Source organism: Solea senegalensis, unplaced genomic scaffold (genome assembly GCF_019176455.1).
Source record: "Solea senegalensis isolate Sse05_10M unplaced genomic scaffold, IFAPA_SoseM_1 scf7180000014218, whole genome shotgun sequence".
NCBI classification, from domain to species: Eukaryota; Metazoa; Chordata; class Actinopteri; order Pleuronectiformes; family Soleidae; genus Solea; species Solea senegalensis.
This window is the reverse complement of record NW_025320996.1, coordinates 67,639-85,349: the sequence shown is the minus strand read 5'-3', so window position 1 is coordinate 85,349 and position 17,711 is coordinate 67,639. Positions and strand designations below refer to the sequence as shown.

At 43.2% G+C, this 17,711-nt stretch overlaps 1 protein-coding gene across 1 annotated transcript; it reads left to right on the top strand.

The window, feature by feature from the left end:
- The first annotated feature begins 326 nt into the window (after nt 1-326).
- Nucleotides 327-16,253, top strand: LOC122760954 (SNF-related serine/threonine-protein kinase-like). The gene is made up of 8 exons (XM_044016155.1): nt 327-485; nt 4,115-4,439; nt 4,772-4,990; nt 6,367-6,613; nt 10,636-10,777; nt 12,034-12,246; nt 12,562-12,696; nt 14,488-16,253. The coding sequence occupies exons 2-8, from the start codon at nt 4,317-4,319 to the stop codon at nt 15,749-15,751; spliced, it is 2,343 nt and encodes a 780-aa protein (XP_043872090.1). The 5' UTR covers nt 327-485; nt 4,115-4,316; the 3' UTR covers nt 15,752-16,253.
- Nucleotides 16,254-17,711: the final 1,458 nt, after the last annotated feature.

Below are 17,711 nucleotides of genomic sequence, written 5' to 3'. Positions count from 1 at the left end.
ACCGGTCGTAAATATATGGTAAATATAGTAAAGCAAAAGGACATAAGCTATTGCATATGAAAATATCATAACATTCAGTCAATATTCATTCTGTTTTAATTTTAAAAGCAGCTGCGTTCAGCCTTTTTTTTTGTTCAGCCAGCTCCTTTTATTTTATTTTGAAAGTGTACTTCCGGCATCGTCTGTTTAGCTGCGCTCATTTGACGCGACCGACAGCGCAGGAGGAGAAAGAGGGAGGGTGAACGAAAAAGAGGCTGGTCGTGTTGACAGTGTGACAGATTCACACACACAGGGACTCAGCGTAAACCTCCCCTCTGTCCCTCTGTCTTTCCGTCTGTCTCTGTCTCCGTGTGTCTGTCTCTCTGTCTGTCTTCACTGAACGGCAACACAAGCGTCAGCGTCGGTGAAAGCCTGCAGCTCATCGCCCGGAGCCGCGCACTTTCTCTCCCGCAGTTGTTCCAGGCGCTGACTCAGATTCTTCTCCGGTAAGTCAGGCTGACTGTTGTAGTCCGTGCATGCGGGCAGGCTGGTGGTGTGCGTGGGCCCGTGGGTCATGTTCTCCTGGTTCTGATTGCTGGATTCCGGTGAGGGACCTTTGAATGCGCATCGTTTGGGCGCATTTAAACCTGCCGTCACCTCGTGTGTGTGTATGTGCTGCTGCTGCTGCTGCTGCTGTGTTGTTGTGTTTGCAGGCAGCAGGCATGTTGACAGGACATGGAGCGGTGAGGGGGGGGTGAGGGGGTGAGGGGGTGGTCCCATATGGGCAGTAGCACCTTTGCTGTGTTCATCATCAGGGCCTTTGCATCAAGCAAGAGTCCCAGGATAAGTGTGAGCTCCACAACAATGACAAATCTGTGAGATGTTAAATCCTTTTCAAGAACTGGTATGTAACCATACCTAACCCTAAACTTACACTTTTAGTTGGAAGTTGGAATTTCAGATTGGAGTTTGCATGTTCTCCCCATGTGTGTGTGGGTTTCCTCCAACAGTCCAAAAGCATGCAATATGGGGATTAGGTCAATTGGACACTCTAAATTATAGGTAATAATAGGTGTGAATGTGAGATTAGGATGGTTGTTTGTCTCCATGTGGCCCTGTGATGGACTGGCCAACTGTCCAGGGTGTGACCCCGCCTATCACCCTATGTCAGCTGAGATTAGCACAGCTTCCCTCACAACCCTAATGTGGAGGTTAAAGCGGTAGAAGATGGATGGCTGTACCAAATGCTGTCATATGTTAATGTTACCAAAATAATGTCCTACAAAGGTTCCCTAAAGGCTGGGACAAAAGTAACGTCACAAGAACGTTCTATGGGGGAACGTTCTGGGAACCGTAGGTTGATAACCTCAAAAGTATTTAAGCTTGATACCCTGCCTGAAGTCTGGCAGATACCAAAAAAGTATTATACCCAACATGGGTTTCAGGGTCATAATGTCAGTCTTAAATTGGTAAAGAAAAAAACATATGACTATTTTGTCCAGAGATAATTTCATGATACACCCAACAAAACAATGAATGGTTTGGTTGGACTGGTGGCCACAGCTTGGTAGTCATGTCTGAAGAACTTAAGTTCCATTGCTGTTCATTAGCGTCACACCTAGAAGGTTGGACCTTTCATAGAATACCGTCTACAACACATTTGCCTGAGTTGAACTAAGTTGGGTAACTTTCAAAGTGTGGGCGTCTCAGTGAAATGCACCAGGAAACAGATTTTCCTGTGAAGTGTGGGCTTGACACTCAGTCACTCAGTCAATCAGCTCTTATCTTAAATAATATGACTGGCTGAGTTTATAACAGGCCCTTGCCCCCACATGTGTGTCTGTATGCTTTAGTGCGCACAACTGTACTCTACGAGCTTGTAAATCAGTACACTACTGCACCTTATGTAACCAAATTCCAAGTATGTACAACATGTACTCCGCTGCGTGCTGTGTGTAAATATATCTATGTATATACCATGTCATAAAGACTTACAGTAGGGCTGAGCGATTTGTGTAAAATATCAAATGTGTGATTTTTCTGACACATAGTGATTGCAACTGGAAGTTGAGCTTCAGTTAAATTACAAAATGGAGCACTGCCCCATAAAATACCAACTATTATACTGCAAGTATATGAGAACTTGAATTGCTTCTATTATTTCTATTCTGGCAGGGCAATAACTCATTGTTTATGCAATGTGCAAACATACTTTTGTGACAGCGACATGCTTTTAAATCTTACACTGGTGTTTTTTTCTGTCCATAAGGAATTTTAAAACTTCACTCAACCAGTTGAACTTAACTTTCATGTGGTTGCGAAACTTAATCTTTAATAATCTAATATTTTATGGTGATAATTATTAATATCGGCTGTATAAAATAAAAATAATAAGTCTTCAACTATTTTATTGCGATTACATTTTTGGCCATATTGTACTAGATTAGAAGCATAGAACTGTGAAATCGCAGCCCTTGTGATTGGCTAATTGTGTGGTTTTCAAATTAAAAAGTTATATTTAAAACAACTTGTTCTTTAGCTTTAGCCTCAGGATTAAAATAAGTTAATTTGAATAGATTTTTCCTCAGCCTGCGATTTCAGCTGATCGCCCACATTCACAGTAGAGGTGTGTTCAGGTCAGCCCTGTAATGCTGACTCCATGATAATACCCTGATATGATTGAGTCGAACACACCAGCTCATCACTACACCACAGTCCACTTTGATCTCACCTAACCTGCTCTGTCACCCTCAGTGTGTGTGTGTGTGTCCAGGTCCAGGAATGTGTGTGCACACACAGGTTATGTGTGACTTCTTTTATGGCTTCAGTTTTTCTGAACCTGTCAACACCCACATGTTGCAGACAACGGTGAACACAGACGTCAGAGAAGACAGAAACGACTCTCTGTGAATCATCAGAAGCCAAAAGACCTCCAACGGCTTTCGCAGTTTTATTCACACACAACCACAAACTGCTCGTGGGCTGGAGACATTTACATATTTATTTTCCTTCCCATTGTTTCTTGTTGTGGAAGAAGGTGTGTTCTCTGGCAACACTTATTTACTTTTCTGTTGTCTTTGTGAATCCAGGTGAATGGGACACACCTAGGCAGCACCTTAAGGAATGTTAGACAGTTTTTTTTTCTTTCTTGTCGTCTCCGTGCTCTTGGCATGAATGTTGATTCTTGAAAGAGGAATGCCAGGCCTCCCCTGGAGGCCATGTTTCGTAATCATAGCTGTGAAAACAAAAAAAAAACCAGACTGTATGACGACAGTAGCTCCTGGTGAACGGATTAGAGGCTCATGTGAGCAAGGCAGGGTTTTTTGAATTTTTTACAAATCGTAGTTTGGTCAATCATCTTGAATCAGTGCCACTGAGCCAGCACATGTAACACGACACTCACCCTGAGGTTATGTGTAGTTTATAAAAGTAAAAAAAAACGATCTCTTTCTCCAAAGCCATTCATTGTCCCAAATAGAATAAGGAATCGTCGGCATGTTTGACGATGTTGTGGATCATGATTTGTGTTCAGGAAATTAAGCATTTCATTTGTTATGTATGTCTTTGGTTTATCAATGAAACATTTAAAGAACATTTTTAATACAATTAAATGTGTCTGCCACTTGATTTCTGACCAAATGAGTTTAACCACTGTTTAACTGTTGATCCACATAAACTTATTATTCATGCCTGATAAAATATCAGCTTATTTTAATATTTTTAAGGCTGAGCATTTATTTAGTCACAATAATAATCACAATTGGATTTTCTTCAACAGTTATATAAGAAAAGTCCACTGATATATTGATCGTCCCCCCCCAGTAAAAATCAATGCTTAATTATGTGACCTGTATTATGATAATTGTTGGTGTCATATTATTTAAAATGTGTTATTGTGTTGTCAGCAAAGTAAAATGCTTACACTTTACCCCATATGTCACTAAGGTAGTCTCACCTGGTACTGTATTTATGCTCACTGTCTACATTAAAGTAGGGGAATGTGGTTTTTAGGACCGGAGGTCATTAGACAGTCTCAAGACTCAGGATTTAGCAGGATTGTTTTCCACAGCAGTGACAGTTAATTGTTGCAGAGTTATATTTTGGTGAATAATGGTTTCCTGTTTTCTCGCCTCAGATCAACAGTAGACTGGAACTCGCCTTCAAACCCTTAAAGCTACCATAAGAAGACCCACAGTGGGCCTGCAGTCAACTGAACCACTACTACAAACCCTCACCTCACCTAACTTCAGTTCACTCAAGAGGACAATGGAGAACTGACCCGAGGACCAGCAGGCAACAGAAAGCAGCTCCTCCCTCCCCCCCCTTCACGAGCAGCCATGGCGGGGTTCAAACGTCATCATGACGGGAAGATTGCTGGGCTGTATGACCTGGACAAGACTCTTGGCCGCGGCCATTTTGCCGTGGTGAAACTGGCGCGACATGTATTCACTGGTGAAAAGGTACATGGTCGTTCATGTCTACACATGCACGTACAACGTTTTATCGGCATTGATGGAATGTCCTCGTGATAATCAACCAGTGTCTACAGCCACATTTCAGCTACACCCTTAGAGTTACACATACCAGAGAGAGGTGATTCATAACACTTTGTAGTAACATCTTCCAGGGTTGAGTGGATTCATTTGACTTTTAGGAACATGATATCATTTCATGAACATCTTTTCTTTGTTTCCAACTTCGTCTAACTACCTTTATTATCGGTATCTGCTGTTTCTTGATAAAGAAGATGTCCACAATCAGTTTTGTCTGTCTCTTTTTGTCACTCCTCCAGGTTGCGGTAAAGGTGATAGATAAGACGAAGCTGGACCCAGTGGCTCGGGGTCACCTTTTCCAGGAGGTGCGGTGTATGAAAATGGTGCAACACCCCAACGTAGTGCGTCTGTACGAGGTCATTGACACGGCCACTAAGCTCTACCTCATCCTGGAGCTGGGAGACGGAGGAGACATGTACGACTGCATCATGAAGCACGACGGAGGACTCAGTGAAGAGGTGAGTGGGACCAGGGCGACTCAGATTCAGTGGTTCACCTCACAGGTGAAGGTCCATCGTCACTACACAAGTCATTGAAGATAAAATAACTAGGAAGCAGATTTAAGTGTCTTTATTTTGAGTGGTGAATGAATTGTGTAAATGTGATGAAGGAAGTGGACAGAGTTCAAAGTTGTAAACCTGGACAGTTCAAAGTTCAAAGAGTTCACTCAGCAAGAGTCAAATATTTGACACTGAACGCTGTAATATAATAAGATAAGAAAGTTTAAATCTACTGGACACTGTTAAACTTTGCAGTGGTAATGGCAGGTGTTTGTTTGTTTGTTTTGTTAATCTAAATTGTATGTAATACATTTATTTCCTTTCTCGGTTGGTGTTAGGTGAGAAGTTTAATCAGAATCAGAAACAGTTTTATTGCCAATTAAGTCATAAACATACAAGGAATGTGCTGTGGTGATTTAGTGCATTAGACAGCACAATATAACATAAAGACAGCACAATATAACATAAAGACAGCACTATATAACGTAAAGACAGCACTATATAACATAAAGACAGCACAATATAACATAAAGACAGCACAATATAACATAAAGACAGCACAATATAACATAAAGATAAAGACAGCACTATAACATAAAGACAATATAACATAAAGACAGCACAATATAACATAAAGACAGCACTATATAACATAAAGACAGCACAATATAACATAAAGACAGCACTATATAACATAAAGACAGCACAATATAAAAAGAATGAAGATTAAAATTGAAAAAAGCTATCTATACTTAAGCTAACTGCTTCACACACACAAACAAGCATCATTCATATGTGTATTAGAAGCAGTTAGATTAGGTTTAGATAGCTTTTCTTTTCAATTTAAAAAAACATTATTATTAATATTAAAGTTACTTATTAACATGTTTTATCATATCTTACAAAACGAAATGTTAGCAGTCTTACCATGTCACTCTTAAGCTAACTTGCTAGCTATCAGTTAGCAGGGCCATTAGCTTCTAGCTGCTACGGGCCACTAGCTACTGCTCTTAACTTGTATTAACTGAATAGTGGACAGCAGAAACAGTCAAGTTGAAATGATAAATGTAAACCTAGTTGTTTAACACATATTGAGCAACATCAGCATAAATATGGAGTTGAGTTTCTGACCTATTTCTTTGGCCCAAGTATCAAAAGAAGCACTTGCTACAGTCCAAAAGGTTGATCTATTACTTGGCGTTATGTGTTATGAGTGTGTTGTTTTTGTGTATAAAAACACCTTCAAACTATTTTATCAGAGTGACGTAAAACAGTACATTCACCAATGAGCATGGTTGTGATACAGAATTGCGTCTGTCTCTCCGTCTCTCCAGGTTGCCAAGTGTTACTTTGCCCAAATTGTCCACGCCATCTCCTACTGTCACCGGCTCCATGTCGTACACAGGGACCTGAAGCCAGAGAACGTGGTGTTTTTCGAGAAGCAGGGTGTTGTCAAGCTCACCGACTTCGGCTTTAGCAACCGGTTTCAGCCCGGGAAAACACTCAACACCTCCTGTGGCTCGCTGGCCTACTCTGCTCCTGAAATACTGCTGGGCGACGAGTATGACGCTCCTGCAGTAGGTAAGTCTGGAGAAAAGTGATTTCTGGGTTACACGTGGGGGAGTGGGGAGCTATATCTCTGCTGCTACTTTATCAAAGTGTAGGTTTTTGCAGCTTAGTGAAATGGGACAGTGTCTCTGTCCTCAGTCCTCTGTGTATTCCGTGCAGCAGTACATGGTACACGCTGTCCTCCACTGTTTTACTGATGCTTTCACATTCACCCACACTCTCTGCCAACATGACCTCCCGATATCTCTGCGTACACTCTGACAGCACTCTATAACCGACGGCACTTTGGATGGATCGTGCAGACAACTTGGCAACAAGAGCAGTTTTATTAGACACCCGATAAATGGTGGAGAGCTCAAAGTTCTTAGTGCAACACTCAAGTTGGGAAGTGAGGCTATAACATAACCCACACACTCACAGTCCCACACTTTATGACTCGGCATGGCCTTTCTGTTTATAATAAAAACCTGATATCAGATTAGACTAAAATTGGTTTCCGCGGCTCTATCTCTGCTTCTGTGTTTGCAGCACAAACTGTTACGCGAGCAGCCTTCGCCTCCATCACCACCCCGCTGTCTTTCCCATTCATGGTGGTCCGAGTCCTTCCGGAGCCACAGATTATATATTATATATTAAATTGAAATGTAATGGAGGCGAAGGAGAAATTAAAATAGAAGCGTGCCTGTTGTGGTAATAAAGAAGGGGGCAACATAAGCGTGAGAGAGAGAGAAGAGGGAAACAGACAGAGCACATAAATAAAAAGCAGTTGTCTACCCAGAGGCCAGTGCGTCAGAGTAACGCAGCGGCGAGCGAGAGAGACATTCTATTTTTCTGTCTGAGTGCAGTTGCAGTTTTCTTCTGCCTCCCTTCGCTCACTCTCTTTTGTGCCAAGCTGATGAACAGAGTAATAACAGGCCCTTTATGTGACTGCATGTGGGTTTTTTTTTAAATGATTGTGTGAATATCTGGAGCTGTGTCTTGTGTGAGCACTTGACCCATATGACAACTCTGATGTTTGTGGATATTTTCTGCATGAGTTAGTTTGTGTGTGTGTGTGTGTGGCCCTGTGGAGTCTTCGCACTACCTGTGCATTATTGTTCATCCAGCTGAAATGATGATGTTTTGATTGTGGGGATTATCCAGCCAGCTGGGATGTAAGCACTGTGCGGTTCTCTCAGCGGTTGCAATTTGACTTCGAACGCCGTGAATGGAGGTCACACTGCTGGCGGCGTTAAATGCTGTCTGAGGTAAAACTGGCCTGGGATTACATTGCTGCCAAGGTACCTGCTGGCAGCGTGTGAGGCTGCTGACGTGACGTTGCAGATCTTTTAGAGTGCTGCCCTCGCCTTGGCTCTCATGAGCAGTGTCGGGCCTTATTAGGGCGTGTTGTTTGTTTGAGGAAGTGCTGAAAATAATTTGAGAGGAGACATGATGGAAAAATAAAGAGGAGAAGCGGATATGGCAAAGTAAAGTGTGAAAACAAAGAAACAGCTACTGATAGTCCATGCTATTGAGTGCTTATCAGGACTAATAAATCTATCATTTATTTTCTTGATTATTTGCCTATAAAATGCAGAAATCCAATAAAAAAACATATATATTCTGGCATGTTGACTATTCTTCCAATTAACAACTAGTAATTCCTTCAATTCTTAATGAATCTGTCAATGATTTACTCAGAAATGTCAGAAAACAGATATGAATCCACAAACCAAATGTATTCAGTTTCCCAAAGAACAAAACAAACCAGTAAATATTCACATTTAAGAGGATGCAATTAAAGAATTTGAAACAGAGAACAGCTGGCGATTTACTGTAGTAGATTATTTGTCAATGAATTCACTGATTATTGCAGGTTTGTACTGCGACACATCACAAAGACGAGTAGAAAGGTTAAAGGGTAAACAGTAATTTAATAAAATGCAAAAGTATATAAACACATAAGTGAGTGATATAAGCATAAAACGAGTGCAGATATGTTGGAGGATTAGTGGGAGCAGATGATGGACTAATAAAAGCTACAAAAAGATGCCTGGCTCCTTTTTTGTTTTCATATCTTTGATGCTGTGCAGTGTGGGTTTGTTTCCAGTAAACTGTTGGTTAAATATAGATTTATGCTCTCTCTTCAAGCTCAAGCTGCACTTAGAAAGAAAATAGAACACTTACCTAATAGCAATTATAAAGAACATATCCTGGGCTCATGGGTGCATAATTCAGAACATATCTGCTCATAATGAACAATGTGCACGTGCAAGTGAGATTTTCCTTTTTATGTGGCCTAATGATCAGCAGGGACAGGATGTGTCCTGCTCAGCCTTGGAGGTTACGGTGCCAAGACACAAGGGAGTGGTTGTTGCTTCTCTCGGAGAATAAATTGGTGGCGAAAAAAGGGACGCGAATGTTTACACTCACAGCTGTCGACGCTGTCAGGAGGAGCTGGCGTCATTTGCACATGGGATGCTAACATGCAGCGACATGAATGTTGTTATATATCCGCACGTGTGTGTCATCTATTTGGTTTCTAAATAAAGTTATCCGGGAAGGAAGTTTGGTTGGCCACTGCTGACGCACATGATGAGGGAGCAGGGTCCTGGTTGCTAGGATACATTGGCTACGGGTACGATGGTGGATGGTGGAGGGCAGCGTGGCGGTGTGTTTGCACCCTTTTTTTTCCCTCAGCAGTTCAGAAAACGCTGCTTCACAGAGCAATAAATACTCGCCGCCCACAGCAAACGCTTTCCTGGCAGAGTCGAGAGATGTCGTTGAAATATGAAGTGCATCATCAGGAGTGTCCTGCTTTTATAGAGGATTAGGATTTGCAAAGGGGGCAGAAAATGTCTTTCTATGGAAACTTAAGTTTGGGGATTTTGGAAATATTCCAAATTGGAAACTTTCCACAGGAATTTTGGGGAATTAATGAGAATGAACTGGGAATTTGGGATCATTTAGAATTAGAACTTTATGAATGATTCATTATTTTATAGAGGATTAAGGTTGCCAAGAGGTGGAACATTTCCAGTATATGGACAGAAACTTTCCATGGAAACTTAAGTTTGGAAATTTTGGAAATATTCCTTTCCACAGGAATTGTTTTGGGAATTTATGTGAATGAACTGGGAATTTGGGATCAAATTTAAGGAACTGAGTCGTATACCAACATAAATATAAACATTTTGTTTTTTTAAGAAAAGATTTTATTTTTAAGTAGAACTTTATGAATGATTAATTCTTTTATTTATTTGAGTTGCAAAGGGGGTGGAACATTTGCAGAAAATGTCCAGAAATTTTCCATGGAAACTTAAATTTGGGAGTTTTGCAAATATTCCAAATGGGAAACGGTCACACAGGAATTACGTGAATTTAGGGAATTTATTGGAATTAACTGAGAATTTGGGGTAATTTAAAGTTTTGTCATAAGCAGCCATGGTTACAAAAGGATACAAATAAAAACGTTTTTAATTGTAAGTAGAGTTTCTTTGAATGAGAAAGGGGTGGAAATTTCCCAGAAAAATGTCCAGAAACTTTCCATGGAAACTTATATTATTATATTTAAGCATTAAAAATATCATTTTGGTTAAAGAGCTTCTACATACCGGTGTACTTACCATAACAGAAACATAAAAAATATTTGTTCATTTAGGGCATTTGTGAAGCTCTCTACGTCAGCTGACCTTTGCTGCTGCTCAAGGACACAAGAGTTTAACCTGCTGCAACACTTTCCCCCAAACTAACGTTGAGCTGCTGACTAACGTTGGTGCAGCGCAGTGACAGCGCGGTGTCAGTTCAGGATGTGTGTCAGTGGACCGTTGCTGCTGTCCAGAGCGGGGGTGGGAGCTCCGAGCAAACGGTTGCTATTTATAAATAGTTCAATGGACCAAGAGAACAAATGAACATTTGGGAGCTTTGTGGGATGAACACGTTAACCTACGTGACACGGTTGTGTATGAACGTATGGACAGCGCGCAGTTAGACAAATGTGTCGAGTGTTTAGTTCGGTCGCTGTAAACGTGCTCTTTCTGTGTCTCTGTGTGTAGATATATGGAGTCTGGGGGTGATCCTGTTCATGCTGGTCTGTGGTCAGCCGCCGTTCCAGGAGGCCAACGACAGCGAGACGCTCACCATGATCATGGACTGTAAATACACGGTGCCTCCACACATCTCCACCGCGTGCAGAGAGTGAGTAACACACACACACACACACTAACTCAGAGCACTAACTCTGCAGGTGCTGCATATTTCATGTCCGTAGACGTGTAAAGAGTGAAGCCTCTCCTCGATCTCGTCGTGGATGCAGCCCTGTGTTAAGTGCGTCTAATGCGCCCTTTGGAAACGGGGCCCTCTATTTTTAACCCAGCGCTGAGCAGAGCGCTGCAAAAACACTTGTATACATTTTTAATCGACTGTAGCTTTGGATGCCATTATATCATTTTGTTATTTTAGTACCGGGGCACGCAGCAATCCACTCCGATTGGTATCTGAAGGTCGTTGTGCTTTCTCACATGCAATACTTGGATAGGGAGCGTGAAACCAAAGGGATTAAGTCATTTGCAATATCCACCTAAATCAATCAATCAATCAATCAATAAATGTGTGTTTTTATAGCCCTTTACAACACCCACAATGTCCCCAAAGTGATTTACATAACATCAAAAATGATCCAATCCAGCTTTATGTATGAAGCACATTTAAAACCTCAGAGTGTTGTTCAGTCTCAAATCTGTACATGCAAAACAAACATCACAAACATGAAAAACACCCACAAAATGAGTAAAACAACACAAATTAAAGTTCAACTCACATTATGGTAAAAGCTAATGAAGACAAATGTGTCTTTAAGACAGATTTAAAAACAGGAAGAGAAGAAGCCTGACAGTCCGGGTCTTAGGGACATCCAAGGTCAGGAGGTCAGCCGACCATAGGGCCTGAGAGGACCTGTCCTGACGCGGCAGGATCCCATGCTTTTTATCACAACTCTGCTGGATTACTGTAACGGTCTCTATGTTGTTCGCCGTGTCCAGAGCGCTGCTGCTCGGGCTCGAGAGCTCATCTCGCCCGTACTCTCCACTCTTCACTGACTCCCTGTGTGTTTTTAGAATTGATTTTAATTGTATATGAATGTGTCTGAATGGTCTGGCTCCACCCTGCCTCTCTGAATGTCAACAATTATAAATGTAGCACTAGTAAACAAAAGAGTAAACGTATTAAAAAGACATAATGAGATGACATTTAATCCGGGACATCAAGTAAAAGTTGATTGCGACGCCCTTGTGGCTTTAAAAGCAAACAGAGGGTTCTAAAGTGAGGCAGCAGCAGCCACAGGAGTGAGATACGACTAAATCCTTCACACTGTTCTTCTGTTTCCTCAGTTTATGCTGTCATGGTGTTTCCACATTTTGGACGATAACAAAAGTCTCCCCCGTGTCTCCCTCCAGTCTCATAGGCCATATGCTGCAGAGGGACCCCACGGGACGAGCGACGCTCGAGCAGATCCAGGCCCACGAGTGGCTCCAAGGCGTCGACCCCTCCCCGGCCACCAAGCTGTCCACTCCCCTGGTGTCGCACCGCAGCCTGTCGGAGGAGGAGCACGGCTCCATCATTCAGCGCATGGTGCTGGGTGCCATCGCAGACAGAGACACCATCACTGAGTATGTGTCTGTGCCCCCGAGTGAAGCTTTTTTTCTTTCCCCGCTTCCCCAAAGTATTCGTCACAGTTCAGCAGCCCAACTGGAGCTTAATTGAAAGTCATCAGCAGTTTAATTGCTATTAACTATGAGCTGAAAATCTATCCTGAGTTTTCACCGTGCAAAATTAAATCTCCCGCCTGTCACTTCCTCTTTAACTCACAGTCTGGATTTGGTTCTGATCTCTTTTTTTGGTATCTTTCAAGTGTGTGTGTGTGTTGATTTCTCTCTCTCTCTCTCTCTCTCTCTCCCTCTCCCTCCCTCTCTCTCTCTTTGAAGGGCTCTGGAGTCAAATCAGTACAACCACATCACAGCGACTTACTTTCTGCTGGCTGAGAGGATGCTGAGGGACCGGCAAGAGAAGGAGCTACACAGCCAGACGCGATCACCCAGCCCCAGCAAGGCCCAGTTCAGGTACACACACACGCACGCACACACACAATATTTGTACTCCTGTCTTTGTGAAGACATTTACTGTCATCGTTCCTAAATCATGGGCCGATGTTTGTAAAGACAACAGAGGCGGGGTTGTTCCCATCATGCTCACTCTTATGCTGCCTTTCCACTACATGGTCCCGCCTCGCCCTGGCGTGGCAGCATGAAACTGCCGTGACTAAATTTTATAAGCGTCACACACTCAATGTAGTGAATCATTAGAATCAACAGAACGGGTCGTGATTCGGCTCTCGATCTCCGGCGAAATACTCCAGACTCCTCTGTTAAATATTGAGATTTTAGACATTTTCCGTGCTAAATGTTGGAGATTAACGCACGATTTAAGGGATTTTTAAGTCTTTTTAACGGATCTACACTTTGACATTGTTCGGTTTGGTTGTGTCGGACGTCACGCTCATGACTCTTCCAGTGACGACACTCTCCGTGCCGTGCCGTGTCGCACTGAGGCGAGTCGTGTTGCGCCGGGACCATGTAGAGGATAATACTCACTTAGACCTGGGCCACACTGCCTGCATGTGGATCTACATTAAGAACAGCTTTTCATAGGCGAGTATGTAAAAAGATTAGGTTGCTCACACTTCCTTAGACCCAGAACCAGCAGCTTACGTTACCCCGCAGTCGTGGCTCGTATGATTCAAAGCTCAATCTCAGCACTACCTCCAACCTCCAGGGTTCTTTTTTCAGAAGCTACATTATCATTATTATACTGTTGTGAACTTTTGGAGATCAGTGATGAACTTGAGGGCTTTGAAAGTTATGATTAAAGTCTTAAAATCCACTCAGTGTATGTGAGGGTACTGTAACCCAGATTATTAAGAGTTAGGTTGACAAATTGAAAATATTACTTATTGGAGGGAAAAAAAGCCCTGACTAAGAAGTGACAGTGGATGCTCCACCGTCATTTTCTATAAAAATGAAAACAGAAACATTGAAGAGGATGTGAGTACATCAATACAGAACAAAAAATACATTTTTTATTTAGATAAGACTTAAAGTGAAGTTTTGAATGAATATTACATTATTTCTTTTGACGTGTATATAAATAAACGTGACGTGTGTCTTATAAATGTCTCTTTTGAAATGTTAAAGTGCTCCCAAAACTTCATTTGTAAAGAACTTTAAAACAACCACAGTGGACCAAAGTGCTGTACTGGAAAAATAAATAAAAAAGCCGAGTAAATAAAAGACATGTGTAAACAATACACAAAGAAATACAGCTAAAAAACAACCCTGGGTTAGGTGCAGGTTTTTGAACTGACTCACTGTAATAATTCAGTTCAGTGCTGAAAATGCCTGCTTAAGTCTGTTTGTGTTGCTTTTTCTTAAACCGCTCACTTTCCCTGCACCAAACCTCATAGAGAAAATGTGCCATGATGAAAATGTTTTCATTATCACAGCACTAAGGAGTTGTTAATCCACAGGAGTTGTTAATCCACTGCTGCCACCGGCACATTCAAATGTGTTATTTTGGTGTTATTTAAGATCCTTCGTTGAACTTTATCTGTAGAGACATTCACTTCCTGTCGGAGGCAGCAGTAGAGCAGCACTTCCTGTATCTCTGCGTGCTAAAATACGCTGATTTTCTCTGTGGATTTTGGTGTCAATCCCTCATACGACCACACAGATTATGTTCAAATTGGTTCTAAATGAATCGGGGCCCCAGTGAAGGGAAGCTAAAAAAAGAGTTCATGTCTAATGTTAAAGCAAGTGGAGCTAAGTCGTTCTCTCTTTGTGTTTCAAACTGAACAGACAGTCCTGGCCCACTAGAGTGGACGTTCACCAGGATGTCAATGACGGTTTGGGGGGTCCTTCCATGTCCCACCCGGGGGGGCCACAGTCCCCTGCCCGTAGTGCCGAGAGCCTCCACAAAGGCCCCAGGCCCAAAACTGCTCTGCTGGACATCAGCCAGCGGCAGGAGAGCCGCACTAAATCATCCAGCCAAGAGAGGGGGCTGCGGCCTCTGCCAAAGCCCCACTCCAACCCTAACAGACTGGGCTCTCTGGTCTCAGGGGGCCCTGGTAAAACACGCAGTCCCAGTCTCTTCAGTGTGGAAGAGGATGAGGAGGAGGACGGGGAGGAAGACAAATTCTCCTCCGCTCTGCCACAGGTGGTGCTTCGGAGCAAAACCTTGTCCTCCGGTAACCGGCTGTCCTCTCGTATGAGCGCTCCAGTCCTGAACCAGATACACGAGGAGATTAAAGAGGAGGACGAGGACGAGGAGGAGGAGGGAAGTAAGCTGCACGGACTCGGTCGGCCCAAACCCAGCCTCAGCCTCAGTCTGAACTCTCAGATATCCTCGTCTTCATCACTCGCACCTTCACCGAGCGCCGTCAAGGCGCCGGTGGCTACTTTCACCCCGAGCTCGGAGACGAGCGATGACGACGCGGAGAGTCACCGCAAAGTGGACAAAGCATCTGTGGCTGGGAAAAGGGAGGAGAGAGGAGGGAGGAAAGGGGGTAGAGAGAAACGGGGGGCAGGGGAGGGAAGTCCCTCTAACGCTGCCAGTCCTGGATCAGGTTCAGGCCAAGGCAAAGGCACAGCCAAAGCCCCCACTGGTCTGGTGGAGAGCCTGAAGCTCATGAGCCTGTGCCTGAGCTCTCAGTTCCATAACTTGACGGGCGGAGGAGGAGGAGGAGGAGGAGGAGGCGGCGGCAACGGCGGTGTAAATGTCGGGGTAGACAACCAGGACCGTCCCATGTGGAGGATGTGCATGGGCGGCTCCACCGGGAGCCTGGACAAGGTCTCGCTCCTGGGCGGACCCTCCCCCCGGGGGAACCTCTACCAGCAGCCGCCACTGGGCGACGTCCTGGTCGACCCGCTGCTGGACGGCCCCTGTTCGGGCTCGCTGAGGCTGGGGGAGCTGGACCTGGCCCGCGAGAACCACAGGAACATGAAGAACCGCCTGATGCAGATGCCACTGAGCGACAAGACTCTGTCTGTCAACATCCACCGGAGTCCCAAAGAGGGTCTGCTCTGCACCCCCACCCCGCACAGCTGCTGCCAGGTCATCTAGAGCACAGCTGCTGCACCTCCACACTCCTCCACCTCCTCCACCTCCGTCCTGCCTTTGTTTTTGTTATATCAGCCTTGGCTCACGTTATTTATACATTTATCGCAGTTTCCTTTTTGTTCAACACTTGGACGAGTGGGAGACAAAATGCAAACCTTGCACATTTTAGAGACACAGAGAAAGTCTCCGTTGAGGAGACCGGGTGCCACGCCAAGTATGTGAAGAAGCACTTTAACTCGATGAAACGAGACACCGGCGAGGACGTTTGAACCTGCCGGTGTTGAGACAAGAGACGGACACTGAAGCAGCCGGTGCTCACACACTGCTGCGCTCATATATACTGCACGGACATGCGGACGTTCACCCCTTCATCATCATCACTCCCAATAAGCTGATATAAAGGATGAGGATGTTTTAGTATCATGTTACATATTTCGTGTACTTTAAACGCTGATGATTTTCCTTTTTTTTCTTCTTTTTTTTTTTAAATATATAGTTTGTGAGATTATTTTTTTGGAGACAGCTGTTTTATTATTATTATTGTTATTATTATTTTTTTTAAGAAAAAAAAACGTCCCGACTGAAAGAATTAAGTGTGTTTTCATTCACAAATGGACATAATGACGACGGACGGCAGCACTTAGCGTACAGAACGACGGTGGCTCACAGTATTTTGTAACGTATTCCTGTTTTATTTTTCTATCTCAGAAAACTAGCTCTCTCTCTCTCCCTCTCTCTCTCTCTCTCTCGCTCGTTCTCTCTCCCCCTCTCTCTTCTCTGGAACGTAAACGCTCACATTCACAAGAGTTTGTAGATATTGTGAATAACCTCCTGCAGTAGTTCTCTGTCCCTGTAGTATTTGACGGTGAAGTTGTATCGCAGTAGAAACCCTGAAAAACCAACTAGAATCTTAACTGAACACCACATTTTACTCCTCACTCACTACTGGATATTCACGGTTTGCGTTGAGCCCAGAGTTTAAATCCTCCGCCGACACATATATAAGTATAAATGGCAGCTCCTTAAATGAACGTGAATGACAGTCGTTTTCTGGGTGAAACTAAACCGTGTTTATCCCGTAGCTTTTCCTCCTCCAGAATCACGGTAGCCACTGTTGTAGCCGAGACAACAACACAGATTATAACTCCATTGCCCCGTTTCAAAGTATCAGTCTGTGTAACTGGATGTGTGACCCGACCCTCGTGGCATATATTACCTGACAGTGCATGTGTTTTTTGCTGTAGCATTCTTCTATTTAAAAAAAACCCACTGAGGTCAAAACCACCTCGATATCATCCTAATATAATAATAATAATAATAATGATAATAATGATAATAAACGGTCACTTCACTGTAGCCTCACAGCAATACCAGCGACTGCAAAATGTACAACAAACAAAAACGTGAAAAATGGATGTGCCATAAAATCTGTCTTGAGCATATTTTGTCCTGTATGTACTGTATATGATAGAGATCTATTACAAATAAACTGATGTGAATGCAGCGCCCCCTGCAGTCTCTGTCACCAGCTGTGTGCACACGTGATGCACAGACGTGAGGGTGAATGATGGTGAAAGATGAAAATACAGTTTTCCACACGACACTGTCTGACTTCAGCAGCAGGAACCATGGGGGAGAATAAGCTCGGGTCTGATTTAGGTGGAAAGTAAAAGTACAGCGAGTAACTTTTGGGTTACGAAACTGTCGTGACGTCACTTTATATACAGTTTTTTTGATGTACTGAATCACTAGAATCACTTTATGACGGCTTTCAGCAGTGCTGTCACTAAATACACCAGACTCCTCTGTTGACGTCACATTTCTAGTATCGTGAATCATTATTATTTGATTTATCCTTTATTTAGCCAGGAAGGAAGTCTCCTCTTCCAGGGAGTTCCTGGTCAAGATAACAGCTCATATAGTACAAAGTCGTTACAGAGAGAAAATGATTTCACATATAAAA